This window comes from Acinonyx jubatus, chromosome F2 (assembly GCF_027475565.1).
Source record: "Acinonyx jubatus isolate Ajub_Pintada_27869175 chromosome F2, VMU_Ajub_asm_v1.0, whole genome shotgun sequence".
NCBI classification, from domain to species: Eukaryota; Metazoa; Chordata; class Mammalia; order Carnivora; family Felidae; genus Acinonyx; species Acinonyx jubatus.
This window is the reverse complement of record NC_069394.1, coordinates 72,037,133-72,062,229: the sequence shown is the minus strand read 5'-3', so window position 1 is coordinate 72,062,229 and position 25,097 is coordinate 72,037,133. Positions and strand designations below refer to the sequence as shown.

Genomic DNA, 25,097 nt, shown 5'->3' with positions numbered 1-25,097 from the left:
TAGTTTCAATTTCATTTATTTTGTACAAAGCAGATAATACTGCACAGTGTATAAATGCCCCCATTCTGGGATGATAAGTGTTATAGAAACGAGAAACTGACAAAGCAATTGTTATTTAAAATAGCAAAGTATAAACACAAGACATAAAACTCAGTGGAAGCAACAATATAGGGGTTGTTGAACCAAATCAGATTAATAGTCCATCTAATTTGATTCTTGTTTTCAGCACTGACCAATACTTGATGCACTGGAAATTAAACAGGATTTATGCACCTACTCAATTGTGCATTGTTACTTTTGAAAGGAAAATTCTTCCTGGTCCTTGCAGGTGATTAACTTACACCCTGAAGCGTGAGATTTTATTATCTTTAAATCACGATCTGGGCTTACAGAGCTGCAAATTTTATGTTAACAGTCATAAAATAATCCATCCCATTGTCAAATTCAGACCCAGCGTTTGTCTCAATAGCTCTCCATGGCATGAATTCTAGAAGTTATTTCAAACAAAAGAAATCATTCCTTGTGAATTTATTATCCTTCTGTTGAACTGAGTGTTGTGGCTCTTTACTATTATTGGTCATGGCAACAGAGAACTGTCCTAATTTGATTCAATGTTGTCCTCCACTCCATATTTTTATAAAAAGCTTCCATTGTCCGCTGTACAAGGTAGAAACGAAATCTCCTATCTGATGTGTGGCCTTAAAGTCATGACTCAGATTACTGTTATTTAACATACCAGAGAACCCATTCATTCAAATGTTGTCTCCTCCCAGGCTGGCATTTCTAAGAAGCTGTATGCATATCCCAAACAATGCTGCTCTTACTTGGAATATTTGGGAATTTCCCTACTGGAATTCTCTTCAGAGCCAGTGGGACCCTGTTTTACATATCCTCAGACAACTCTTTGTCTTTTGATGGGGAATTTGATTTTTGGAAACAGCTAATCATCACTCGAAGCCAAGTCTGTGGGTTAGATCTGGGTGATGTTTGGGGAAAAGAATGAGGTGTGAAAACAATGTAACAAGATTGATTTTCTAACGTGGCTCATACACTTTTCTTGACTGCAGTTCTGAAAGACCAGTTTCAAAAATCTTTTGAATTCTGGGAGCAATAATAAAAGAAGTTTGTAGCCTCCCAAAGTGACTACTTTGAATGCAACACTCATTTTGGGAATATAAATTCTGGTCTAGGTGGTAAAATGAAACTAGTTCCATTGCTTTAAAGTTAGACATTATTTTCAACATAATAATTCAGACCCAGGTCTAGGAATTCCCAAGTCTATGGAAAATCTATATACCCTTAAGCTTTACTTAATGGCCCAACCCAAAATGACCTTAAATGGCATGTTCAAAGCAGGGAGCTCTAGCCTTCATAATCGTATGTATTATTGGTCGTCAAACTATTAGTCTCCCCTAACAGCTCATAAAGACCATTTCAATTAGGAAAGCTGGGTAGATGGGCTTTTAAAATATCTCCATCATTTCTTATATTTATAAAAGGATGACTCCATGAAGCAAATTTTTCTTATGTTAAGGTCACTTTTAAAATTCCCTTATGTAGGGGCGCCTGGGCGACTCAGTCGGCTAAGCGTCCGACTTCGGCTCGGGTCATAATCTCACAGCTTATGAGTTCAAGGCCTGCGTCAGGCTCTGTGCTGACAGCTCAGAGCCTCGAGCCTATTTCAGATTCTGTGTCTCCCTTTCTCTCTGCCCTCCCCCAAGCGCACTCTGCCTTTCTCTCTCTCTCTCTCAAAAAAAAATTAAAATTCCTTTATGTCAAAGCAGCCTTGCAGACAAATTGAAAATCTGACGCAGCTGAATTTTCTATCACACACAAACTCTGCACACCTACCAATACATGGAAAATAAAATTGACAATAATAATAATAATAATAATAATAATAATAATGAATGGCTGGTATTTATTCAGTGCTTCGTGTGTTCAGGCTCCTGAATCATGGCATTTATACAGTGTTTCTATATAAACAGGGAAGCCCTGTGATGTAGGTCCTGCTGTCTGTCTTCTCCGCTTAGCAGGTGAGTAAATTGAGAAGTAGACGAGCAACGTGCATGAAGATCTGAAGTCAGAAGTGGGAAGCCTGGAATCTAAACCCACACCTACTTGCGCCCAGGCCTTGTGGACTTTGCTGCCCTCTGAGGACCGCCCTCTCTCTCAGTGTGAGGCTGGAGGCACTTTAAAGAACCCTGAATAGATTTTCCGTGATGCCCCATGCCTTAGACCTCTTCTCCCATCCTCATTTATAAACCTTTGCTTCCTGCCTTTAAAAGAACTTATGTGCCCAGCCCGTTCAAGAGTTTAGTAAGGCCTTGCTCAGATCGAATTCCTCCAGTCTGAAATGCTGTCTGTTTCCCGTTCTAGAGTCACAGAAAACAGGGGCACAGGTAATCAGAGTCCTGGGTCTAATGCCCGTCATGGGTTTGGACAGGCCTGCGTCTTTGTTTTTCAGGCTTAGGAATTTCCAATGCTCTCTTCTCAGCTACTGCCTTCTGCCCCTTTACCTTTCAGTCACGTTTATGACTTTTTCGTCTGAAATGTCTTCAGTTTCCCCTCCTTTAAATTATAGAGCCCAAAATGGCATAAGTTATTCCAGGGTCTGACCGGTGTCGTTTTTGCAACACTCTGTGCTCCCGTTCACGCCTTCGATCCCAGGGTTCTTGCACGGCAGAGTCGCCCCCAGCTGGGTCCGTCACTGGTCCATGGGACCAGGTGAAGCAGGTGCAGGGACAGCTGGAAAAGCCTGATATGGAGCGAAGCTTCCCAAACACTCTGTGGGCCCTAGATACCCCTGAGGGTCTCTGGCCAGTCCCTGGGGTGTGGGTTAGGGGGTGGGGGGGTGGGAGTCGGCAGCCTTTTAAACCTTGTACCACCACCCCACCTCAGTTCAGTCATTGCAGCTTTACTCTCAGCTGTCTACTACGTAAGAGCTGGCATACAGTTTTCTTGGGGGATGACAAGAGGTTGTAGTTCTAGAGGCACAAATATTTGACAATCACTCAGGATGGAAAAAGCCTAGAAGCCTTCGAACGAGACAGCAAAGCGATTGAGGACGGTCGGCCTCTGCCAGCCTCTCGTCTCTGTGGGCGGATCATTTAATCTCTCTGCCTAGAGACCATCTAGAAAATGGGCTAAATATTATCTTGTAGGTTGTTAGGAGAAGGATGAGTAGGAACACCTGGAAAATGCCTGGCCTCATATGTGACACACAGAAGCTACTCGACAGCAAGACGCCTTTTGTATTTGTGTTATGATTGGAAAAGATTCCGTATCTTGCTGACGATGTGTCCGTGTTATCGTTCTGAAGTATGAAGGCTAGAATATTTATTTACTATGACTGAGTGTTTTTATTTTTGGTAGATGTCAATTTTATTCCGGCCCAGAGTCATGATAATTAATATGCCGGATTAGAAGGTATATAGTATATTTAAGCTGGAACATAGTAATTGGGAGGAACGTTGCTCATCCTAGGACTCCGTTTTCATAGGTGGAGCCAGTGTTAACTGGCTGTTTCTATTTTTGATTATGTTCCATAAGAAGCAGCTAACTTTAGAATACAGTCTTCAAGCTTTTCAAGTACGGGGACACATTTCACTTTGATCTGTGTTCATCTTTGTGCTCTCAGCACCAAGGCTTGTGCCTGACGTGGAGCAGGTCTTGTGCAGCCCTGGGTGGGCTTTTGACTTTGGCTGCAAAGTAGCAAGGGCAAGAGCTATTGGTCGAGGGGAGCGAAACCCTATCTGGTGAAGTTAATGTACTGCAGTGAGAACACGTACCAAAATGCGTAGCTAGGGAGGGGTTAACAAAACTTGCCCACGAGAACATAGACCATGAACACGATGCTGTGGTTGATGTAGTTCGTCCTTGACAACAATGACGTTAGAAGTGAGGAGGTCAACGCTGTGCCATGACTCGTGGGGAAGGAGGTGGTTTAAGGGAGCAGGTCAAGCATATACTGCTAGGCCCAGAGCAGGGATTGAGGACGGTAAAGGCCAACTCTGGGCTTGGGCAACTTGTTGCCTACGTGATACTTTTCCTCTTTAGTGAAATGTTTACAGTCGAGCATCCTTTGAGGGATAAGGTATGGGGGTTGAGAGAACACGTCCGCATAAAGCGATGTTTTAAAACTCTAAATCTGATTGCCCGTCCTCTACGGACGCCCCTTCGGTGGCTTCCTTCTGTACTGAGAATAAAATCTAGCTCCTTTCGGTGTTCTGCAAGGTCTCCGTGATTCAGCCCCTGTCTGTCTTCCTGGCTTCACCTCAAACCATGCTTCCTCTCTTCATTCAGCTCCAGCCACGCTGACCTCTGACTTCAATTCAAAGAGATATTTCTGTCCCGGGAGGCTTTGGGCTTGCTGTCCTGCGGCCTGGTGGGCTTTCCCTCAGGCTCTCTGTCTTGCAAGTCCCTGGTCTTCCTTTAGCTCTGCAAGGTTCCCTCTTCAAAGAGGGCTTTGTAGACCACCCTATCAAGTCCCTTCCTTTATTTCCTTCCGAATGCTTAGACTCTCCAAGATCTTGGTCATTTATTAGTTTACATTTTCGCTATTGGTCTCCCGGACAAAAGGTAAAAGCTTCTTAAGTTCAGGGGATATATCTGCCTACTCTCCACTGTGCCCTCGGAGCCTGGCACGGTGCTCGGCCCAGACCACATGCCCAGGGAAATTTGCCAAATGAATACATGAATGAGGGAATGGGGACAAACAGAGCTCGGCTGGTGCTGTGGTTACTTGGAATTGTGACTATTATTATCATGTAGCATTTTATGATTGTACCTTTAGATCTTTCAGAATAGGGAAATAATTTATAATATGTAAAAAAATTATAACACTGAAAAAGTGTACCTGTGCATACGAATGGCTATTATTTTTCCTTGTCACCACTTAAAATGGAAAAGAAATGGTGTTTTACGTGTCTGTGTACAATGGGAAGGTAGGTTGGTAAATTTCCCGTACGTGCCTGCAAGGTTACATTGCAAATATCCACTCACGTGTAACATCAGAGAGCCATTCCTTCTAACCTGGAGAGGGTATTTGTAATTTTCCTGCAATTTGTATACACACAATAGATAGTTGTACATAAACAGACATTCAACCGTTCCAGCAAAATTCCTACCGCCAAAGAGAACACACACACACACACACACAGACACAAAACGTCACAGTAAGCTGTAAAAAAAGTGCTTGGTTTTTTAAATGTAGAAATGGCAATTCGCAGCGTTTATATAAATTGCCGTATACGGAGGGTTGCAGCTCTGAGAATGAACAGTCGGAAAAGTTGCAGTGATGAGCAAATCTGAGGACACTTGTTTTGAAAGTAAAGGCTTAGTCAGATTATGGCATTCTGGCAATCTGCATAACATTAACCAGAGCGCTTTGTATTGGGATTGAGACTTTATGTATTGATTTTCTCCTATGTAAGATGCTCTGACTAGAATTCTATTTAACATCCTCAAAAAGAAACTTAACTTAGGTGAAATAAGGAGAATTCACTTTTTTTCAAAGTCCCTCTTACGTGTGGGGCATATTAATCTAAATAATATCAACATGACTATTTCATCCAATGGCTGGATGGATCCACTAATTTGTAACTTCTCTTTTTTTCCTATTGGATCTAATATTTTGTACCTCATTTTTTGGCTATAATTTCACGCACATTCTGTGAATCTATAAATATACAGAAGTGGGAGATGGAATCAGCAGAAAATATAAATATCTTCAAAAGGAGTGAGATAAACTAGGAAGTATGAGATCCATAGTGAGAGAGTACAGGAGAGCTGGAAATTTTAAGGTTAAATAATAAATAGTTCACTTTTCCAAAGAAGACATCCAGATGGCCAACAGACACACGAAATGATGCTCAACGTCACTCCTCGTCAGGGAAGTACAAATCAAAACCACACTGAGATATCACCTCACGCCAGTCAGAGTGGCTAAAATGAACAAATCAGGAGACCATAGATGCTGGCGAGGATGTGGAAAAACGGGAACCCTCTTGCACTGTTGGTGGGAATGCAAACTAGTGCAGCCGCTCTGGAAAACAGTGTGGACGTTCCTCAAAAAATTAAAAATAGATCTACCTATGACTCAGCAATAGCACTGGTAGGAATTTACCCAAGGGATCCGGGAGTGCTGATGCATAGGGGCACTTGTACCCCAGTGTTTATAGCAGCACTTTCAACAAGAGCCACATTATGGAAGAGCCACATTCATCAGCTGATGAATGGATAAAGAAGATGTGGTTTATATACACAATGGAATACTACTTGGCAACGAGAAAGAATGAAATCTGGCCATTTGCAGCAATGTGGATGGAACTGGAGGGTATTATGCTAAGTGAAATAAGTCAGTCAGAGAAAGACAGATACCATATATTTTCACTCCTATGTGGATCCTGAGAAACTTACCAGAAGACCAGGGGGGAGGAGAAGGGGGAAAAAAAGTTACAGAGAGGGAGGGAGGCAAACCATAAGAGACTCTTAAATACACTGAGGGTTGATGGGGGTGGGGGAGAGGGGAAAATGGGTGATGGGCATTGAGGAGGCACTTGTTGGGATGAGCACTGGGTGTTGTATGGAAGCCAATTTGACAATAAATTATATTTAAAAAAACCCAAAAAGCAAAAAACAAGCACCCCCCCCCCAAATAGTTGAGCTTTCCCACAATGTCGTACCTTAGAAGTGAAAAACAGAGTTGCCTTAGAACAAGAGTGGAATGAAATTTCTTATGCATTTGTTTTTTGCATTCTCTTTTGTTTTCTGCATCAGTGTATTCAGTAGATATTTTCCCTGATGAAAAACTAATTTATACAATTGCTTTAGAGCTGTGGGAAGGGGGTGGATATTTGTGGATGAAAGAGAGTTTTTGCAGGAGAATGGAAGGAAGGCCGGAGCCCCAAGCCACACTGAGCCAAGTAATAGTCAAATTTGGACTTGCTATGACATCCTGTCCAGTGCTTACAGATTCAGTCCCATCTCTCTGAGGTGACCTGCCTGAGAAGTCTATGAGGCAAAACACATCTTTGATAATTGGAGACCAAAGAGACTCAATCCTTGAGTATTTATAACAGAAAGGACCAGTATTTAAGATATTCTGAAGTATACATTTTTTTAAGTGGCATTTTCATTTTCAAATGAAATGCTGTGGTTCATTTATGTATTTATTTAGCAAGCTAACATCCTAATGATACTGTAATGAGGCTAGAATTTAAGTCAGTTGGCATCTCCTCAGCTAAGGCCACTGCGATTGGGTGTGGGGGAGAGGGCAATTTCAGAGGGGGATGTGGAGAAATAGAAAGTTGGCTCAGGATTAAGAATGTGCTGTGGGGCGCCTGGGTGGCTCAGTCGGTTAAGCGTCTGACTCTTGATTTCCACTCAGGTCATGATCTCACAATTCATGGGTTCCGGCCCCACATCGGGCTCTGTGCTGACAGCGCGGAGCCTGCTTGGGATTCTCCTTCTCCCTCTCTCTGCCCGTCCCCAGCTCGCACTCCCTCCCTCTCTCAAAGGAAATAAATAAACTTAAAAAAAAAAAAAAGACCATGCTAAAAAAAAAAGAAAGACTGTGCTGTGACTAACACACAGAGCCAATGATCAGCAAGTGGACAATATTTCACAAAAGGCCCAGAGGATGCCACTCTGGTCTTCCTTCAGGTATGAACAAATATTTCCCCCACAGATAGCTTTGTTGAGGATTTACTTTTTCTTTTTCCACAAAGACAATAGCGCCGAAATGCTAAAGTGATCTTTTATGCTTTTAAATGACCATCATAGGCTGCAGTAAGATGGCCACACTCCATCACAGTACCACACAATCGCGTGTTACCTTGGATACGAGGCTGGCTCTGTAGGCTGCTAGTTGCTTCAGGTACTCCTTCTTAGCAGCCTCGGTTTTCTTTTTATAGACCTGTAACAACAACAAAGAGTCTTAAATTAGAAAGTGCATCTGCTTTTGTTTCCAGAGAACTACAATGCAGAATGATAATTGCACGCACACACATACACACAATTATATAATCGTATATGTCTCCCCAAAGATTATGTTTTCTTACTGGAGCAGATTTCTAAGAAGTATGGCAATAGGCTAGATAAGAAGAAGATTAAGAGCAAAATTTTCCATTTACATTAAGCGTATGAAAGGATTTATCTGGGTTACTTTGAGAGTGGAGGTAGTTGGCTTAGAAAGATGCTATTGATGAAGGTTCCCAGGGAAACCACAAGCGAGTAAAGAAGCCATTCATATTTGTATAATGGGCAGATAATTCTACAGTGCATTAAAATCTTGGTATAGACGTTCCATGCTAAATATAAAAACAAGGACGGACTTCAAAGATGACGGATTCTGTTCAAAAAGTAAATCAAAGGAACAGTTACAAAGTTTGCAGGTTCATCACTATTTTAACAGTTAGAGCCTTGAAGTTCCATTTTCAAAGACTCAGGAGTCGGCTGCGGCAGTCAAAGACACGTTTGGGAGTAGACTGGGGACCCCGAGTGGCCGAGGACGGCACGCCATGCCATGCCGCGCAGCCTGCTCTGGTCCTGCCCTTTCCAACGAAGGCACTGGATGACAAGGATCTGTGCACCCCTCACGGTGAGAAGGTAAAAATGTTCTGAAATGCATTTCATTTTACAGAAGCTTTTCAGTTTTCAGAGGGAATCATCTTGAAAATAAAAGCAAAATCGTCCCAAATTGAGCCAAAGTACTGAAAAATGACTTGCTGGTATGCTAAAGGTCACATCGCTAAGTTAAACAGAAAGGAGTCATTAGAGTCGAAAATGAAAGATTAGCAAAGTGAACACGCATGGTTGTCGGCTACCATTAAGTTGATCCTTTCAAGGCTTTAGAATCTGTTTTTGGCAACCTTTTGAAATCAGCCTTAAAGAATAAAATATTTTTCACCATTTACTGTGTAAATGGAAATGTATTTTCATCAATACAACTATTTTAAATTTCCCACATCTTGAATTTCACCGCGGGGAATGAGGCTTGGCTAATATTTTGTAATGCCGAGCTCAAAAACAGACACAGATCAGGATTGAAAAGTGGTTTTAGAATTAGTCAGCGTAGTTAAATATAAATGATGTCTAAAGACGAAATACCTGCCCATGTTGGCAGCGGAGGTCAGTTTATGGTTTCTAATGCCAAAGGTGGTTTGCTGAGCCCAGTCCCTGACTGTGAAATTCAAGATCTGAGAAATATTATTTGCTCATGAATATATTAATTAAAGCAGAACATTTAAGGTAAACAAATGACTAACCTTGTCAACCAAATTATAAAAGACCCTATGAAATGAAGGTGCTAATTGTTTTTCAGTTGGGAGGTCTTCAGCCTCGACTTCTGTATTTTGGTATAATAAAAGGCAATCATGATAAGGCAATTATGAATCTGTACAATATCATCATATAATCCTTGTGCCATCTTTACTAAATACAAAACCAAAGAAACGCAAAAGAAGTTTGTTAGTAAAAAGCCAATACATTCCTTGGTTCAAGTGCAAGAGTATTGGGAATTCACTAAGCTAATTATTGGAAGTCAAATTCAGATTCTCTTTTGAAAATTCGCACGTCAAAGCAAATAAATGCCGGCATGCAACAAATGCCATTGAGTAGTACGGTATGTGTATATTATACATCTTGGTTCAGCCACCGTCAGTCAGAGACACAGAGCTCTCCTGCTTTTTATTGATTTATTTTTTTCTTGAGAGACAGATTTCTGTTTATAGTTTTCCCTTCAACCTCTGCTCCAAGACATGATTTATAATTCGTGATCTTCAACTGACACTGTTTACATTTGCTGTTAATACCTTAAAGCTGTTTTGAGAGGGTTTTGTCCCCACATAGACAGAGATGCTATTCAGGACTCTGAAGCAAATATTTAGTAAATATGTCTTCGATGGTAATATCCACTTGTATACCCAAAACATTTCCATCACATTTTCATTAACACGCTACTCCAAGTGACCCCCAGTCAGCTAACGAGGATTCGCTGAACTCCTACAGGCGAACACAACATCCTTTGGTCCATAGCGTTGACCGAAGCATCATTTTCTAAGTATCAGTAGATACGATGGTGTTGTCAGAAGGCCTGATTATAGCATCTATCATCTTTCTTGCATTTGGTTTCTACTGAAACAGCAACAGTGTTACTCCAGTGCCGACCCTTTGCTGGGCTCCCGGGAGTCAACCTCACACAAAGTGTTAACTTTCCTGAAATTTGTTGATTAACAACCAGTGGAGAAAGGTGGCTAACTCAGTATGTTTTGGGCTGGATATGTGCCCCCTGGTTTCACTCTGGGATCGATGTTGTTACAGGATACCTGACTAGCATGCAGAGCGCCCTGTTTTCTAGAAATGGCTCCCTATTGCCTATTGATGATTGGCTATGTGGGATCATCGCAACAGTGGCCAGATAGCACTTTAGAAAAGAGTAAACTCATCACGTCATATTACGTGGATTGATCGGTCTGCTCTTTCCTGCATAGCTGCAGATGTTCAGAAGGAGGATTCAAAGGGTGGTCATTTCAAGAGGTCTGTTTCTGTAGTTGTGGTTAAAGGGGAGTAGCCCAGAGTGAAATTAAAATCTGACGTGGTTTCCCTGACAGTAATTTAGAACCTTCACCTTTGAGAACTACCTAACGGCTCCATTATTATATAACCTGTATGTCTTACTGATGCTACCTTCTAAACTTGCACATGGATGCTTTCTGAATTCTAGATTTGACGGATATGTCTGAAGAAAGGCCTTGGATGTGTGAGAGAATGATGAAACTGTATAAGAATTCCTCATACAGGTGAAGTGGGAAACTCTTACTTTAGAACAGTTATTTAAAACTCCCCAGTAAAAAGTTCCTCAAAAATGTTTCAAAGCCTCTATTCATGGATGCAGAAAGTCTCCTACTTGCAGAAACCGAAGATGATGCTGACTGCACTTGGCAATGAACAAGCCTTGCAGGGATCAAACCATCTAACCTAGGAAGATGGGTCTGATTTATGTCAAAGTCAAGTCTGGGAAAGAAACAGTTTCTCTCTCTCTTTCTCTCAGGGAAAGACAAATATTTTAAAGATATGTGGTTCACACAGTAAATATTAGTACTCGGGTGAGCTACAAAATGGCTTCCAAATGGTCGACAGCTGTTTGAAATAAAGTGCAAAGTTGGCCAGATGAGGATTTAAAAATCATAATACATCATTTATCATTTTCCCCAGCTCATCCAAACACTTTTGAATCCATCCTGTCCTAACTTAGTTATGGGCTGTGGTTTGTTATTTTAAGAGAGCTACCATATCCTATCTAAGGACTGCATCTTAGTGGTTACACTAAAACATAAATGATGGCTAATCTAAAGCATACGTAGATAGACGTCAAATAGCATTTCTGGAGAACCCAAACTCTGTTCATATAATCTAGTGTTTCACGGATTCATTTTTGAAATGCACTAAATACCAACATCAACACATGTTTTTATAGGCTGTTAATCCCTAATTAAAATCAGCAGTTCAGTATCAGTGAAAATGATAAACTCAAATAGGAAAAAAGTCTAGTATAATCTGTCATTTTCCTTTTTTACTTTCTGTTCCTTTCCCAAACAATCCATCTAACTCATAGAAAAAAAGGAAAATCTAAATACCGTTTAATTCCTTCTTCCTTCCTTCTTTTCTGCTCTGGCCCTTAGTTAATCTCCATAGTCATAGTTTATTTCAACCAAGCCTTTACAGTAATAATAAGAGAAAAATGTATAATTCTTCCAATTCTGTATTCTATTCAAACACTACAAAAAGAAAAAAAAAACCTAAAGGCATTTTTCTTTTTGGTTGACTTCAAATGTAGGGTTAGTTTTCTTTTTTGTCCCCACTACCAGTCCATATTTATAGAAAATGCTTAGAAGTGTATAAGAAATAATAATTTAATCACAATTCCCTGTTGTATCCTTTAGAAATTAACGTTTTCAGCTTCTTTCAATACTGTTATTATTTAAGACAGAGCAAGTGCATCTGTATTTTATATAGAACTTAGTACTTACATGTGGTTAAATTTCCATCATGTGTCACTTGCTCAGAGTTTTCTTAAGCATTCCAGAACTCAAAGAAATTTATAAAGTAGTATTCAAAGGAACGAAAACATCATACAATGTGACAAAAGTCTTACTATCAATTCTTTGACCATCCGATCCATCTAAATGGTCTATACAACAACGTGTACAGAATGGTAGGCAAGCTCTTTTCTGAAAACAATGACTACACAATATACGTGTTGATTTACTAAATGAGGATGGTTGGGGCAAGCAGGATGTCATTCAGTTACACTTAACGATTCGTTGAGTGCCAACTATGTGCCGGCTGTGACGCGAGGCACAGAAGCTACGGAATCAAAAAAGGCATTAAAAACATGCCTCTACTGTCTGCATTTTGTGTGTGGGTCAGGCTGTCTGTAAATTTAGAGTCTTTAATTCTTTTGACAAGAAGGTTGCAGTGGTATTATTACTCTCATTTTACAGATAAGAAAACACAGACTGCAATGGATAGTTCTTTTACCCAATATCCTTCGACAAATCTAGCAAAACCATGAGGTGAACCAAACTGACCCAGTATCAAAGATCCACCTTTGTTTCCTCAGTGGCTCCTCCTAGCTGCCGGGGAACTCCCCTCGATGAGTCAGACACCCCACTGTACTGTCTACAGCTGAAGCCCCAGGACACAGGGCCTTGCTTGGGACATCTACTATGTGCCCAGGAAACATTTGCGACCGAGTGTAGACTCTCTGGTTCCTGATCTCTCCTTTTGTGAGTGTAAGCATGAGTGCTCGTGATAAAGTACCGAATTACAATGTCACCCGACCACTTCAAGTATTTTCACCAATAACACATAAAGCACAACCAGCTTGAATGAGTATTTTGCTCAAGTTCTCTCTCCATCAGTGCCGTGGAAACTTTCAAGTGCGATGCGTTTCCACTGTGTATGAGCAAAGGATGTTTCTACATCTGTACTACGTACGTTCATGCCTGCGTGCAATAATCCCGTTATGTACCGACAGTTATATGTGTGTATATATACATACACACACACACACACACACACACACACACACACACCTGCATATATATATACCTGCATTTTAGAAGCAAAACATGCTCATCATTTCATTTCACATTTTTAATTGCTCAGTGTCACATTCTCATGAATTAAAATGTTCTTATATTCTACAGTTTATAAATGAACAATTGTTTCACGTATCTTGTACTCCTAGTTGAAAAAAAAAAAAGGCCAAGTGCATTAGCGTTTATAAGGAAGTGGCTGAGATAAACACACGTGTGCATGTTACAGCGCCACAGGATTTTAGTTAACCTTAAGTGGTGTTGACGCAAAATCCAAATTTTACTGCAAGATAAGGGGGAGAAAACCCCGGCAGCATTTATGTAGTGGGTGTTGGAGCACCAACGAGGAGTAAATGATTTGATTCCATGGGCTCAGAGGATTTGTCAGCTGCCTCATAAGTATAATTCTGGCTCTTCATATCCCTGCTGCTTCTAATTTAGCAGGACAGGCTCATAATTGAAGCAAATTAACTATTTACACTTGCTGCTTCTACCAGGGGAAGAGGACACGGCAGCAGGAAAGAATGAGTAGGAAATTACATTCTTGCCACTTGTGTCAGATCTGCCCTTATATAAACACATTAACAGTAATTTCATGAGGCGTCAAACATAGGAATAAATACTGAGGGATAAAATAATGAGGTGTTGCTATTGAGCTGAACTGCTATGGCTAATATCCTTGGATATGAATTATGCATCCTGAAAGAAGGCATATGTTACAGTATTCCAACAGTTTCCCTGCAAGTGATATCTGCTCATTAGGTTCTGGATCTGGAGGTAAATCGACTCTCCTCTTCCATGCGCGACGGGACCAACGTTTACAAAAATATACTCCCTGGGCACCGTGGGCTGTGGTTTCTCCGAACACACCAAACTGAACAGGCCTTCCACTCCATTTTTAGCATAACAGCATGTTTATTTAGCTCTCTGGCTGAAGCTTTAAAGCCATTTAATGTAATGTAAACAAGAACATTTTGTTTGTAATTTGCTAAATGTATTACAGCCCGCCTGTGTCTCCAATTAGGAACTTGAGGTTCATTTAGTAATTTACATCTGGTTCTGATTTAAGGTGACTTTCCTCTTCCACTTAAGAGCTGACTTTCTGTGGCTAAAAAGGACCCGAGAACCCTTTATCGTTCCTCGGACCAATCCCTCTTGCTTCAACGCTGGGCAGACTCCTTAATTTAGTAGGGCTTGGTTTGTTCTCTATTGTCACTGTGGACCCAGATCTTACAGTGCGGTGACCAGAATGAGAGAATTCAGAAATCACGGGGACAGATAAGAAATTTAGCTGAGACCTCCTAAAAAAGATGCTGAGGGCTGATGAAACTCCAAGGAGCCTAATATACAGGGCGTGATATTGTTAAGTTATTATTTTTCATTCTCCGTAGGTTCCAGTCAGTGGAAGATAAGTAGCAAAGACCAGCATCACAGCGATACTTCTGCTTTATTTCCCTTTCTCCATCTGGTGCCTTCTGAACAACTTAGCATGCTTCCGAAATGGGCTCTCCATTGTCTTACGATTCATTAGCATTTAAAACCTCTGGTAGGAATCGCACACGCAATTCTGCTTCCATTCCGGGTTCAGCACCATCTTCCAAAGGATGAAAATGGAGAGATCTCGGATACGTGACGTTTGTTCAGTGGTGTTGGTGGGGATGATTCATAAGGGAGGTTTTGTGTTCCCGGAGGACTTTTGTCACTTCTTTCAGCTTCCTTTTGGTTCTTCTTCTTTGAGAGATTCCTCACAGAAACCAAAGTGCATATAGTTGCTCACTCACCATGGATTCTGAAAATAAAGATCCGCCCTTCTGCTGTGCTTTCTCATTCCCGCCCACCCTCCACAATGAGGAAGCATGTGACATAAACATACAACGGCTCCATTAGTCATGTTCTCTCTGGCTGTCAAGAAAACATTCAATCGTAATCTCACTAATAGCTGTTTTTCCTTAAATATTGTAATTTTCTGAGCCCCTAATAAATCATCAATAATTTTGTCCATTTTTCCCCAGTTTGTGTTTATATCTGTAGCTGTTCATAATTGTGGGCTATTATGACAACAGGATTTGTGAACAATTGTGGCACGTGAAATCCTAGCTTCCTACCCGAACCAGCTGCCTACACAATGCCAATAGCATCACGTGGGGCTCTTGCAACACGCCTAAATTTTGAAGTTTAATGGTCTGCCTCTAATCGGCTCCAGCAACATTCTTTTAAAAATACATAGCAGTGTGTGTGCTCCCAAATTTGAATATTAGATGAGTAAAAATACAATTAATTTAAGTTCGGAACGGAGATACTATGTGATGTTGGCACAGTGAGTCAACATACAGGGAAAGAACAGGTGGTAATACACATAATAACACTTTGGGAGATGCCGCTGAAATTCTCTCAATGCCCAAATGTGCATTCGAGGCAGGCATGTTCGCTTTGCTGGCAATTCTTGCAAAGTGGGGGAGAAAAGCTGCCACATAGCAGCAGGGCAGTGGCCCGTCTGCTGCGATACGCTCCCTTTTGTAAGCACAGTGTCTGATTTCATTCATTTGACCCTCTCTCTGCTTGTGCCTGGCATGGGCTTGCATCCACTGGGCCTTACCAAACCATACTTTGTAGCAAACTCTTCAGCCTCCCTATCTTTAGTAAGCAAGATCAGCTTTTACGAGGAGAGGAAAAGCTATGCTGAACCCCTGTTAAGTCAAAGGAGCATAGAGCCTGGGGACAAGCCATTTGAGTGACCCATGCTGCTCCCAGTACCTTGATTTGGTAATGGTGCTCAACTTCTTAAATATCAACTTAAAATTTTTTTTAATGCTTATTTTTGAGAGCAAGAGAGAGAGAGAGAGAGACAGAGTGAGAGCGAGGGAGAGAGAGGGAGAGAGAGAGAGAGAGAGAGAGACCAGGGGAGGGGTAGAGAGAGAGGGAGACACAGAATACAAAGCAGGCTCCAGGCTCCGAGGTGTCAGCACAGAGCCTGATGTGGGGATCGAACCCACGAACCGCGAGATCATGACCTGAGCTGAAGTCAGACGCTTTACCGACTGAGCCACCCAGGCACCCCTTAACTTTTTTTTTTAATAAGATAAAAAGATGGGTATTTTTAATAAGGTATTTTCCAAAACAATCTTGGCATAGCTTTTTAACACCTGGATTCTGATTATGAAATTGCTTTCAAATATCCAATGGGTTATACAGGCCAACTGCTATGTAATTTCAGCCTTTATTTTTTATTTATTTAAAAAAAATTTTTTTTAACGTTTACTTATTTTTGAGACAGAGAGAGACAGAGCATGAACAGGGGAGGAGCAGAGAGAAAAGGAGACACAGAATCCGAAAAAGGCTCCAGGCTCTGAGCTGTCAGCACAGAGCCTGACGCGGGGCTCGAACTCACGGACCGTGAGATCATGACCTGAGCCAAAGTCGGACGCTTAACCGACTGAGCCACCCAGGCGCCCCCAGCCTTTATTTGTAAAACAAATTCTTCCCCCAAACCCTGAATATTTCTGCTAAGAGAGAACCTAAAGGTGGACTCATTACAAGTCACTTATTACATGGCAAAGAAAACGCAAAAGAGAAAGCGGAAAAAGTATACGTGTCATCACACGTATACAATTATAAATCCTCCAATGTTACATCATAGCTGTGAGTCTATCCACATTAGAAAGGCTCAGCTCCGACTTGAAAGGCAGTATGGGGAATGGGAGTAATTTTCCTTTTTAACAAAATGACAGTTGAGAATAGAGAAGCTCATATTCTTTGGGCCTGTGAATGCTTTATATGGTCACACAAAAAGAATGTGGAATATTATCTTAATGTTCCCCTCTTGCTATAATAAAAATAAACGGCCTTATTATAATAGAATTAGTGGGAACAACCTGCAGCATTATATTTGCTGCCTTGAGGAACGACCCGATTTTCATCATATGAGCATTATTCTTTTCCACTGGAAACACGGGTATAGGCACTGACTTTTCACGGTGATAATGTGAAGGCCCAATCGCGGGCTAGGGAGGGTCTTTGTGCACTTCCCCCTTTGAAACCACTCGTCTTCAAATCACACGAGCTCTTGAGTTCCTTTAGTGAATGTGGGAAACAATTAGGAAAAGGTATCTGGGGTCAGGGAGAGAGATAAGAGGAGTCAGACGGGTGATGCACAGATGTTTCGTGGAGTAAAACTGTGGGCAAAGCCGAAGCTAGAGAAGCACATACGTGCCTTGGAACGACACCCCTGCCCCCCCCCACCCCCCCCCACCAGCTGAGTCTTGGGTAGAGGGAGGGCTGGGTCTTCAGGACGGAATCACGTGTGTCCTCTGATGAATGAGACTTCCTGCAATCACTTTCTGAATGTCTCCTCTGGGAAATTTCATCTCACCAAGCAAAGGAGTTTATAGTATTGGAGCCTGGTACCTAGCTAAGAATACACACAGGGGTGATCAGAGTGGAGACAGGGGTACATCCCGTTGTGTGGCATCAGGGATGGCGCTGGGAGGCATTATGGTTACAAAATCCAGGCAGGAATGGGGTTGGGATTCCTGGTCTCATGTGCACTTAGTTCCTAGTTCAGCAACGCTCTACTGAGTGGAAGAATGAAGTCACTGCAGAATCCCACCAGTGAATGTCCAACATCAGCTGGGAACCATACCTCAGCTTTGGGAGGGTGGGAGCGAATTTATCTGTGATAGGCTAGAAATCAGCTCTAAAACCCCCAAACAACTGTATTAGGGGTTCAGCAGAATCACAGAATACATCGACCACCCTCTTAATAGTGAGATGGATGTTTTAAATGAGTGCACAATGTTCCAGTGGGGTGTTTTCTGTCCTGGAAGATGAGTCTTGCAAGATGGTGGCCCACACTGTAGGCCTGTGCCTTCCTGTGAAGTCACCTCTGGGCTGGCAATCTTGGAAAGGACATAAGAAAATATATGGATATTTCAGACTATAAAAGGTAGCTTTGACTGACAGAAAAGAAGGCTTCGGGAGAACTGGGAGGAAGGGCAGGTTCTATGTTCCTTAGCAACTGGTTCTACCATCACCACCATAACTGACTGCAGAGAATGATAAGTTCTAGTCACAGTAACTATATGCACCAGCCAAGTAATCTTAGATGAACCATTCAGCGGAACGAGGGACTCTGTTTTGTTCTCTGCCAGACCTCCGGTGTCCAGAACAGTGCCTCAGGGCACATAGTAAATGCTCAGCGAACACTTGTTAAATGAATACATGAATGAATTTAACTATCTGGCTCTATTTCATGATCTACAAAATTGAGATAAAAGTGTCTATGAGCACTCAGCAGAACCAATGAGACAAATCATGTGAAAGTTTTCTGAGAAGAGTAAGAAACTATATACATTTAGATGTTGATCCATACTCACAAGATACAGTTGCTTCTAGATGTATATAGCTTTGAGACTTTCTGTTGCTTACGCACTTCCCTGGACCTGATGAGGAAAGGTGAAGGTCTCTACCAAGAGTCAAATGTGAGATTAATACACCATTATTAGCACCTTTCCGTATTCTGCAACAGCTGAAGGTGCATCCATGTAATTGTTTCAATGACTGTAATTTAATGATAATGCTTGTCTATTTTTTTTTTCTTTTTGACAATGAAATTCGAGATGGTGACCATGGCAATTTACTCCATGGTTTAGAAATATGGGATCAGTATTGCTTCTTTGTTGAGGTGGGCTACATCTGCGTACTGAGCTCTTAGCTCTCTCTGTGATTCCCATCATCCTTAAGACCTTCTGGGCTACTTATGCTGTGGCTGAGATGCTCCACATGGCCCTCCCTAAGCATGGTCCTCACATCGTGGCAATCCACACCAGAAGAATATAACCAGGCATCTGGTCCCATTTAACACAGCCTAAAAATACGAGTATACGTGGGATTGAATAACAGGCTCTGGTGGTCTTTAGGGAATGGCTAAGGTTCGTTTGGCAAAGAGCAAAGAGGGTTTTGATGACCAAAGGGTACATAATAAGTGCTCGAGAGAGGTGTATACAGTTTTCAAAATACTTTCAGTATTTTTTTTTTTTTTTTTTTTTTTTAGTCTTTATGATCACATTGGCAACGTTAAGGAATGATGTAATCCTGGCTGGGACATGTAAAAGTCCTTCCAATAGTAACTACAGTACATAAACTTCGAAACAAAGGAAACTAACATGCTATTTACAAAAGAGTAGTAAAGGAGTATAAACTTCTGTGAAAGTCTCTTGAAGTCCGGTTCGGACAGGGCGCATTCTCAGTCTTAATTCTGGTATCGGAAAACTTCACCCACAGTCCTCCGAAGCTGTTTTTTTTTTTTTTTTTTTTAGAGTGCATACTCTTTCTTAAACCACGTTGATTCCCACCAGCCCACTTTGCATTCTTTCTTACCTGTTTTTGCTCTTCTCCTAAACCATCCCACATTGAAGCCACAATTTTAGAGACTTCACCAAAGGTAGCATTTGGATTTTGGCCCTTGATGGCAGCCTGAGTATCACGAAAGAACAATGCATACGCAGACACAGGCTTCTGAGGCTCATTGGGGTCCTTCTTCTTCTTCTTTTTTGGGGTTTTTGGCTTTTTCCCCATGTCAGACGCAGGTCGCTTCTCTCCACCATTGATCTGAAATAAAAAATCAAATCAGAATTACGGAGGAACTAAGAATATTTGGCAACATATCATATTGATCTCCTTGGTGGCTTACACGGATATACTCGTCACGCAAACACAGGCATTCCTCAGGGGCACCTGGGTTGGTCGCTGTTGTTGTTTTTGGATAAAACTACCTTCATATTTCCTGCAGTTGCCATATTATTCATTCTTCTTTCAGCCTAATTTACATACCTTTCAAATAGCATTATTGATTCTTTTTCTACTATTGTTATACTATTAGATATCATCCCTTACCCGTCAGCTTCTCATTTTTCCCATTCAGGAAGCTGAATGAGAAGCAGCATTGTAACTGTGACGGCAGTGGATTCCTCTTGTAGTGACCCTATTGTATGATCCATCTAACTTGTGTTCTTTGGGGCAGTGTAGCCTTTTTTTCCTAATTATGATTTTAAAACCATGGTGGGTGACGTGTCCAATAATGAAGTTGGAGGACGTTTGATGTTGCACTTAGGTCTATAGAAGGCTAGCAATGCTCATGGTTTAGAGACTGGCATCATCTAGACAGATCAGTGCTGTCCAGTGGAACTTTCTGTAATAAGGATAAAGTTCTATAGTCTGCATTATTCGAAAGGGTAGCCACTTGCCATATGTAACTAATGAGCGCTTGAAGTGTGGCTGGAATAAATAAGGAGCAAAATTTAAAGTTTTATTTCATTTTGAATGCTTGAAACTTAAATAGTTACATGTGGACAGCGGCTATCATATTGGACAGTGCATCTCTGGAGACCTTCTAGATTCCAGATCTTTCTAGAACAGCTCTACACTCAGTTTAAAAATTGGTTCTACTTTCTTCCTTGTCCTCCAGTATGGATATCTGGGTGATTTCAATTGTTATTCTGATGCAGGTGGGAAAAGACATCCTGAATGGTTTTAAGGTATCTGCATTTGAATATTATCTTTGACATTAGCTAATTATATGTGGTGTGACTTCACCTCTATAGAATGGGAGATTGTGGCTAGGATTTCTCTCTGGCCCTAAAATTCTACGAATCTCCACGAATATCAAATAGTGCTGCCTCCGTTGGGATCCTCTGCTCAGGCGCCCCCCTCCCCCCCAACATAAAGGCACATGTGCGCTCTCTCCGGATAATGCTGCCATCATCACATTGAGGTACGTTGCACCTTCCCCTTCTGCTGTTGTTGCTTCTTTCCTCTCTGCAAACATATGTACAAGCAATACGTATCTTATCCAGACAAATCGCTAGGCAGGGGAGTTCGTGTAAAATGACTGCCAGCAGTGGAGAGCAAGCGTGATGTCCAGTGGATATGACACCAGAGGATCTAGACTTATTCCCTCCTTTGCTATTTTTGCCTGTGTAATCTTGAGCAAATTATATATTTCCCTGGGCCTCCATTTTCTCTACTGCAAACCAGCTGCGGTGCCATTTTGTGGTTACTGAGATGGTATATATTTATATTTGCTTAAAACTTTTAAGATGTTAATTATGGCAGGCACTTAAAAAAATTCACTGAGTGAATGGAAAGAAATTTGTGATGCCACCCTGTCATCGTTTAAAAGATCTGCTCCGAGAACTAGCGGGAGACAGGAAAAAAAGCTACATGAATTCTTTGCCTTGTTTTTAGTGAGAAAGATAACTAAAAGCTTGTCATTTTGAAATTGCCTACTGAAGGAGATCAAACACCCCTGCGGGGACAGGATGCTTTGAACCCGGCGAACGAAGGTAGATTAACGCTAGAAGATATCTTCCCCAGGATGGATCTGAGAGGTGATCGTGTGAAATTGTTGGTCCCCACGTAAATCTGCGAGAGGTCTAGCATGTTAAGGCTGAGTTGATCCTGGGCAAACTGGTGTTACTTATAGACTAAAAAGGTGGGCAAACATGACCTACAACAGTGGCTCTCCAATACGGCTGTCCATTAGAATTGTCCAGAAACTTCTAAATAATATTCGATGCCCAGGCTTTACTCTACACTAAGGAAGCAGAATGCTTATGAGTAGGAGGCACTGGCCTCAGACACACCCTCAACTGTAGCGTTCTCACTGGTATTTAATTGCTTGAGAGACAAAGCAAACAAAAAGTCACCTTTCTCTTTGCTCCTATGGGATACACATGGCCGTATCTTTCTTTCCTCTCTTCACAACTAAACTCCTCCATGTGGTTGTCCGGGCTGGGTATACACAGCCTCTGCAACTCATTTCAGTGTGCCTTCCCCATCACTTTGCTCTCAGTTCAGGTCACCGAGGGCCACTATGCCTTCCTGATGTCTTTTGCTGTAAACTGTCTTCTCTCATGAGTTTGTACTTAGGTAATCTCCTAGGCACACAGTTTCCATTACCTTTTGTTGGTGGACAACTGTCAAACTCATGTTTCCCCTGAATTTTGAACACACTGACATGACTGCTAGTTGACATTTCTATTTGCAAGCCTTTTTTTACTTTTTATGTATTTTTATTTTTTAATTCTATTTTTGTTATTTTAGTGTTTATATTTATTTTTGAGGAGAAAGAGAGCATGAATGGGGGAGGGGCAGAGAGAGACAGAGACACAGAATCCGAAGCAGGCTCCAGGCTCCGAGCTGTCAGCACAGAGCCCGACGCGGGGCTCGAACCCACAAACCGTGAGATCGTGACCTGAGCTGAAGTCGGGCGCTCAACTGACTGAGCCACCCAGGAGCTTCTCTACGTCCAAGTCTTAAAGTATCTCAAACTCAGTCAAGTTCGTGTTATTCACTTGTATAATTCTGTGCATTTCTTTGAGAACACACATCATACGAAATTATATAATAATTTAAATGTTAGATCTTCTCCCGCCCCAGACTGTAAGCACCATTAGGGCAGGTCCACATGTGATTTTGTTTACTAGCACTTATCATGGTTCCTAACACATAGTAAGTGCTTAACATTTGTTAGAATAGTAATAAAAATTATAACATAAAATAATAACATAACTTAGAGGAGGAATAAATCAAAGCAGAAGTGGTTTCTGTTATAGGAAATTAAACCATGCTAATTTACTTGGGAGCTTTAGGACATTAAGCACATATGTAGTAAGACAGAAAACAAATAGACTTTTAGAAAATATTTGATACATTAATAGTCATTCCTCTGGGTTATAGACTGAATCTTCATGATTTTCTTCTTTGTATTTTTCATAATATTTTATAAACATGACAATTCTTATATTTGTAATTATAAAATATTTATTAAAAAGAAAAATAGAAAGGAGTTAACCAAAGTCCACAATGAAGAATATTAAAAAAATGGAGGGATCATGATATTGGAGGTCATGTTGCTTCAAGGATTGAAAATATTTAGAAACAGGGAACAAAGTGTAGGAAAATAAATGCTTATCCATATGGAATATCACCTGGGCTCATTTGAAATTTCAGTTAAAAAATTAGTGACGTATTAAAATTTCTATGATTGCAGAGGTTATCAATCTTTTTGGAAAATACTCAAATGTCAATCACAGAAGTCAATATCTTATGACGCAATGTAAATATACTTATTAAAAGATTTTCCCAAATTATTTAAATAATTTCCCTCCTCTACTGTCCAAAATTGTCTTCGAACCACTGAACTTTATGCAACCTTTCCTTTTTAAATTGTTATTTGGACAGTCGGGTGCAAGCCTGATTGACTGACTGATTACCGATTGATATTTATTTAAGTTTATTTATTTATTTTGAGAGAGACACAGAGAGTAGCGGGGAAGGGGCCAAGAGAGAGGGAGAGAGAGAATCCCGTGCTGACAGGATGGAGCCTGACGCGGGGCTCGATCTCACAAACTGCGAGATCATGACCTAGCTAGAATTAAGAGTTGGCTGCTTAACCAACTGAGCCACCTAGGCCAGCCACCTCTGCCATTAAGGAAAGCTGGCACCCGAGACGGCCAAGCTAAAGGCTACACACAAAATATTTATGTCTCAGGATTCACTTGTCTTTCCCTCAGTAATTAAAGTAGATCACTAAAACTATATTCTTGGATCATAATATTCTGACCACTTACAGAATCGCCCGTATGGAACTGAACTGGGATTTCAGCTATGCCCTGACTTCCATCGCAGGCTGATAGAAGAGGAAAAAGCAAAAACAAACACTATTTATGAAAGGTCTCTATTTTTTTAAAATTTTTTAAAATATTTATTTTTGAGAGAGAGAGAGAGAGAGAGAGAGGAACAGAGTACAAGGCGGTGAGGGGCAGAGAGAGAGGGAGACACAGAATCTGAAGCAGGCTCCAGGCTCTGGGCTGTGAGCACAGAGCCCAATGCGGGGCTCGAACTCACGAACCATGAGATTGTGACCTGAGCTGAAGTCGAACACCTAACGGACTGAGCCACCCAGGCTCCCCAAAAGCTCTCTATTTTTAAAAAATAAAATGTGCTTTGAAGGCAATCAGTGTTCCTTGTATAAAGACTTATTGGGTAAGCACAACATCTTTGTTTTTAGGGTGCAGCATAATGGAATGAAAAGTCCTCATTGTGGTTTGATATCTAATGCATCCAACTACTTGGGCAGTGCTATGTGAGTTTAAGGGTGTCTGCCACATGAACTTCCTGATTATTTATTTTTCATTTTTCTTGTGTTCCTGAGGATACAGAAATGAGCTATTGTTTTAGATTCTGTGTAAGGAACCGGGGATTTGTAAGGCCTACTTTCTGGAGGTAGCTTCATCATGTATTTGAAAAGCACATGATCATTGCTCATATGCAAAGCCTCCTTGAGGAAAAAATCGTTGTTATAATTTGGATCCACTTACGTGCCAGTAACAGATTGCATTTTGAAAGACACCTGGCTTTTTTGACCACCAACTACTTGGGATGAACACGATGATGAATATCATTATGGTGGAAAAATCAGCTAAATGGATTTGTAATAGGTCCCTGAACCTTAATTTTGAGTATTGTCTACATCCTGAATTCCTACTTAGATGGATGAAAGCTTATAATTTTACATCCTAATTTTCTAAGAGACCCTGACTTCTAAAGTCGAGAGCAGCACTGTCTCATAGAATGTTCTGGAAAGATGGAAATATTCTCTGTGCTGTCGGAAAGGGTGGCCGCTAGCCACATATGGCTCTAGAGCCATACAACTGATGAAGTGTATTTTCTATTTATTTGATTTTAATTAGTTACATTTGAAGGTGCTGTCATGCATGACTAGTGGCGACTGCAATGGACAGTACAGCATTGTGTACCGGGCACTGTTTTAGAGCGCAACATTTCTAAAGTTACCAGGGGTCTAAAGTAAGAGCGTTAAATTTAATCCCAACTTCATAAGCTCTCGAATAGAGAAGAAACCGTATAATGCAAAAGTATAAACTCCCCGTGATGACAACAAGCACATTCGAAGCAAGGACCAGGTGCCATTCCTGT

General features: G+C 41.2%; 1 protein-coding gene across 2 annotated transcripts in view; it reads right to left on the bottom strand.

The window, feature by feature from the left end:
- The window catches only part of TOX (thymocyte selection associated high mobility group box), a 305,761-nt gene that overhangs the window by 16,486 nt on the left and 264,178 nt on the right, over window positions 1-25,097 (bottom strand). For both annotated transcript variants that reach the window (XM_027042918.2, XM_027042917.2), the window contains 2 exons: window positions 19,479-19,709; window positions 7,838-7,918 (listed from right to left, as the gene is read on the bottom strand). In XM_027042918.2, coding sequence (XP_026898719.1) covers window positions 7,838-7,918; window positions 19,479-19,709 — 312 coding nt within the window. The remainder of the gene's footprint in view (window positions 1-7,837; window positions 7,919-19,478; window positions 19,710-25,097) is intronic.